This window comes from Primulina huaijiensis, chromosome 18, assembly GCF_012295235.1.
Source record: "Primulina huaijiensis isolate GDHJ02 chromosome 18, ASM1229523v2, whole genome shotgun sequence".
Taxonomy (NCBI): domain Eukaryota; kingdom Viridiplantae; phylum Streptophyta; class Magnoliopsida; order Lamiales; family Gesneriaceae; genus Primulina; species Primulina huaijiensis.
The window spans coordinates 19,525-23,919 of NC_133323.1; the positions used below are offsets into that span (position 1 = coordinate 19,525).

Consider the following 4,395-nt stretch of genomic DNA (forward strand, 5'->3'; position numbering starts at 1 on the left):
TGACATAAAAATCATTATAAAATATTTTACCCCAAATTAAAGGATTAAATACTTAATTTTCAAACTTAACATTTTTTTAACGCTTAAAATCTCATAAATCACCTAATTAATTAAATTAGAATTTAAAATATTAAAATTTGTAAATCATTTAAAATAATTAATTTTCTTGGCTTAAAATAAATATAACATTCAATTTTAGCACCTTAATCGTCTCCGGTCTCTTTTTCTCGGTCCGACATTGAATATTCGTCTGCAAAGCTAAACTCGCGAAAACATTTTAAATTGCATAAACATGAGTATATAAACATTTTAAATAATTTAATCATGTATCATGTACCATTTAAATCATTAATTAATTAAATTAAATTTTATAATTATGCATGGGGTTTACGTGTACTAATTTTTTAGCACTACATATTAGATTATCAAAAATCATAATTTAGCAAATTTATAGGACTAATTGAGAAGTATGATGCTTTTCAAAAAGTATGCTTTAATAATGTAATCGCGAAATACTACATTGGCATGCATGAGGTTAACTAACATCTCCATGCAGACGCAGCTAGAATGGCTCTATCTTGCCACCCCAAGAGCAAGCAACCACTGTCTTCTATCAACCTATACCCATCACAAGAGTACAATCCAAGCAATATTTTCGATTGAGTCACCGCATTTGCACTCAAGGGAACCCCTTGGAATCCTTTCCCTTCCATAATCTTCCTCCATTTTTCTAATCTTTCATGCCTCATAACTCTCTCCGGCCCCTCATGTGCCACGATGTTCCTAATCTCTGGCGCGAAAATGTGTTGCTCCACCTTTGCTCTCTGTGCAGAATCCGGTGGAAATGTTGCATCCAATGAGTCGAAAATTGCTGAATAATAGTGCAACGCCTCCAGAAATCGGCCCAGGAAATAAGGTCCATTGTGGCTTGCTTCTTGTTCAACTATTGTCACTATGTTTGGTGCTTGATCTCTAATCATATTTAGAAGTTTTCCAAGACAATTTCCTGGGACTCGTTGAAGCCGATTGACAGAGTTAACGGCGAGAGCTTCACCAACCCTTCTGTTAAACATATGGGGTTTTAGGTTCTCCAGTTCTTCACCAACAGGATGGAATTCAAACGGAACATGAAGAGAATGCGCGAGTTCGGTTAAACATCGACCAGTTTCCCTAACAGATTCAGGGGATGGACAAACTCCAGTGATCCGGAGAAACGGGGCACCTCCTGGCCGGGCAGCAAGGGCTTGCATGAAAGCAGGCCACTGGTACCCTTGGAGGATGTCAAGATCAATTATGTGAACACGTTGTTCAGCCTCAAATGCCTCAAAAATGGCTTGATTAGCTGTGAAATGAGCGAACTTAATGTAGGGGCAGGCCTGATAAAGGATTTGATAAATCTTGAGGATTTCTAGATTGTCCGGAGGAAGGGGATTGAAAGGCTTTAAATTGGAGGTGCTAGGTTTATTTGAAAGGGTGGCAACAAGTCTTGCACTCAGGGCTTCAGTGAAGCATGCAGCAACACGCTGCATGGAATCTCCAAGGGGAGAAACCACTCTATTCAGGTGGTGGAGGTACCTCCTTGCCAACATATAGTCCTCCTTGGATACTGCTTCTGCACAAGCAAGAAGGAGATGCACCAGTTGTAATCCGCTGTCATATTCCTGTATGATCATGATAAATTAGTCCATATGTATCGGTGACTAAAAACGGTTAGTTTCTTTAGTAAAAAGTGGTGGACCTGATCGGGTGAAAGAATTGGCATTATCGAACTGGTATCGTGTAACTGTAATTGCCGCTGCATAAATCTTGGTTCATGTAGCAGATGTCTTTCGCGGTGATTTTTCTGATGTTCTTCTTGGTTTCTTTCTTGTTGCAATTGGTGTGATAATGGTGGAGGTGCGTTAATAGATCCTACCTGCTGATAAATCCCATTTTCTTGAGTCAACTGAGAACTTTCAGCAACACACGTCTGATCACTCACCACAGAATTACAAAACCTAGTAGAGTCAGGCATCGTTAAGCAATCCAACAACTCTGGAACGTTCATCAAGGGATCTTCCACTCCACTAGGCAACTTGAGAGGGGAAAACATGGTGAAATCGTCATCCTTCTGATCATAATTATTAGTATCTTCGAGTGGAGGCTCGAGAGCCGGCAAGGAAAGGCTTCCCACATGATGGATAAACTGATTATTAGGGGAGTTGAAGAAACGGTGAAGTGGCCCCTTGCCTTTGTGAGGCCCGAGAGGGGATGGAAACCGTGGTGGAGAGCTGAGCACGAGATTTTGGCCCCCATGCATTGAGTGAACATGGTTGTTCCTAACTGGAGAACAAACCATGAAGTCGTCTAGTTGATCAGGAGGAAAGATAGATTCCCATAATGAATAATCTGGGGATGGAAATTCATAATCTTCAAATTTAAGAGCAGCTGGAATGTTGGGGTTTGTTAGGCTAGTTGGAGTTTCAAAATTAGAAGGTGATGGATTTTTGTTTTGCTCAAAAACACTGGATGATTTTTGATCGAGTAATATGGGCTCCTGTTTTGTGCAAGAATTCTCAGTTTTCACTGAAATTTTCAAGTTTCCCATCTCGGTTTTGATGCTCCCCGTCTCACAACTTATTCTTCCCGAGCTGCCACAAAGAGAGTTGATCATTATTTTATGTACAAGTTTCTTCTACATTATCGGACTGAAGTTTGGAGCTAGCTCATGACTGTATCTTATTATTGTTTTGGTCAAGGGATTTCGCAAAATTAAAGCTTGTGGTTGTAATTGCGTCTCCTTATATAGCGCTATAGAGATGTACAGATTGTTTAATGGGAGGGATATAGGGGATTATTCTATTGTATCGGAGCTGGTTAGTGAATCGGAGATTGTAGATTTATAGATGCCTTGTTTCGTCATCTTTAATTATTAGTTTTGAACAAGAAACTTTCTTGGCATTTCCCACCACTCACTAGACGCCAGTTTGAGAACGGGGTCCGCTTTCATGGGGCAAGATTATGCTTGTTGGATTTTCTCATTGCTTTCTTCAAAAGGCCTGGCCTGCATAAAAAATAATAATATAAAAAAAATAAAAGAACATACTTATAATATGTATTAGGAAACATATATGATTGCTTAGTATAATCATCACACAAAAAATTACTCTCTACCTCTTTCTCCATACTAGATCAACTTTCAAAGACTATCTTAAAATCAATTTTGAATATTTTTCTCACTACTTTTGAGTTCAGATGATAAGAACAATTCAATATATACCACCTGTACACCCAATTTGCTTAATTAAACAATTGCAAGTCGATTTTACATATTAGCAAGCAATTCATGATATATTGTAACAAACTCGAGTTTTGAGCAATAAATTTCAACTCTACGAAAGTTTCACAAACGTAATAAATGGATCGAATTGATTTTTAAACTTCTAAATTCATTGGATATTGTGAGACCATCACTCTAGGAAAGCTGTCGATCAGCAAAGCTAGTAACCATTAGCACTCAGCACTGCAACCAGCAGTCCTAGCCAAGTTACCACCCAGCGGCAGTTACATTTTCGTAACTGTTGTATTAATGACGATTTATGGCAGATAATGAGAAGTAAATAATGAGTTAATTCAGGTGTGATTATTCAGAATCCATCCCTATAAACAAAACACAAAACTCTGAAGATTGGTTACACAAATTCTGAAGCAAAGGTCACCCAAAAAGCTCTCTACATTATATTCGTCCAGCATTAAGTCTCTAGAATATTCGGTAACCTATTTTAAAACACTTCTTAAATTGTTAAGCATTTTTATCGTAAAGGGGCTTTGTGTTTTAACTCATATATTCGTGTTAAACCCGACCAGTTATTCCTGATTTTTGTCTCATCTTTTAGAACATATATTCATTAGCCATGAAATTCATATATGTTCAAAGCATAAATTTGATACATGTTTATGTTATTACAATTGTATTTAAGATTTATGTGAAAAACAAATTTAAAGACTATTTCTCTCATTTATTGAGTGATTACCATATTTTTTTAATCTGGATAATTTCTGATTGTGAAATTTTGATTCGATAAGTTCGATATCTAAGAAAATTTATTGTCGATCGTTCATCAATTAGATTTGTTTTGTATCAAAGTTTTAAAATGTTAAATTGAAGGCGGCGAAAAGCAAGTTGGGCATTGTGAAAGTCGTCTGGTGCGCCCGTCGTGTTTGAATTTGCCAAAGGATTGGAACAGTTGTTGATGGTCTCCTCTTCTCGTTCGGCCCGTCCTCTTCCTAATTATCTCCTATAAACAGACTCCTTGTCTTACTGTGTGTCCTTTTCCCATCACAAAATTCCATTTCAGCCAATAAATCAGTAATTTTGTTTCGACCGAAAAATATTGACGGCTGTTTCGATTTTAT

The 4,395-nt window shown here is 37.4% G+C and overlaps 1 protein-coding gene across 1 annotated transcript; it reads right to left on the reverse strand.

Moving 5' to 3' along the window:
- Positions 1–539: 539 nt before the first annotated feature.
- On the reverse strand, positions 540–2,703 carry LOC140964200 (GRAS family protein RAM1-like). The gene is made up of 2 exons (XM_073423773.1): positions 1,739–2,703; positions 540–1,661 (listed from the first exon to the last, which is right to left on the reverse strand). Exons 1-2 carry the CDS (start codon positions 2,651–2,653, stop codon positions 540–542), a joined length of 2,037 nt encoding a protein of 678 aa, XP_073279874.1. The 5' UTR covers positions 2,654–2,703.
- Positions 2,704–4,395: the final 1,692 nt, after the last annotated feature.

What these genes read in the sequence shown, in the direction of transcription:
- LOC140964200 (XM_073423773.1), bottom strand. Translation starts at nt 2,653, where the DNA reads ATGATCAACTCTCTTTGTGGCAGCTCGGGAAGAATAAGTTGTGAGACG. An exon ending in CAATTCTTTCACCCGATCAG is followed by an intron (nt 1,662 to 1,738) that starts GTCCACCACTTT and finishes ATGATCATACAG; the next exon opens with GAATATGACAGCGGATTACA.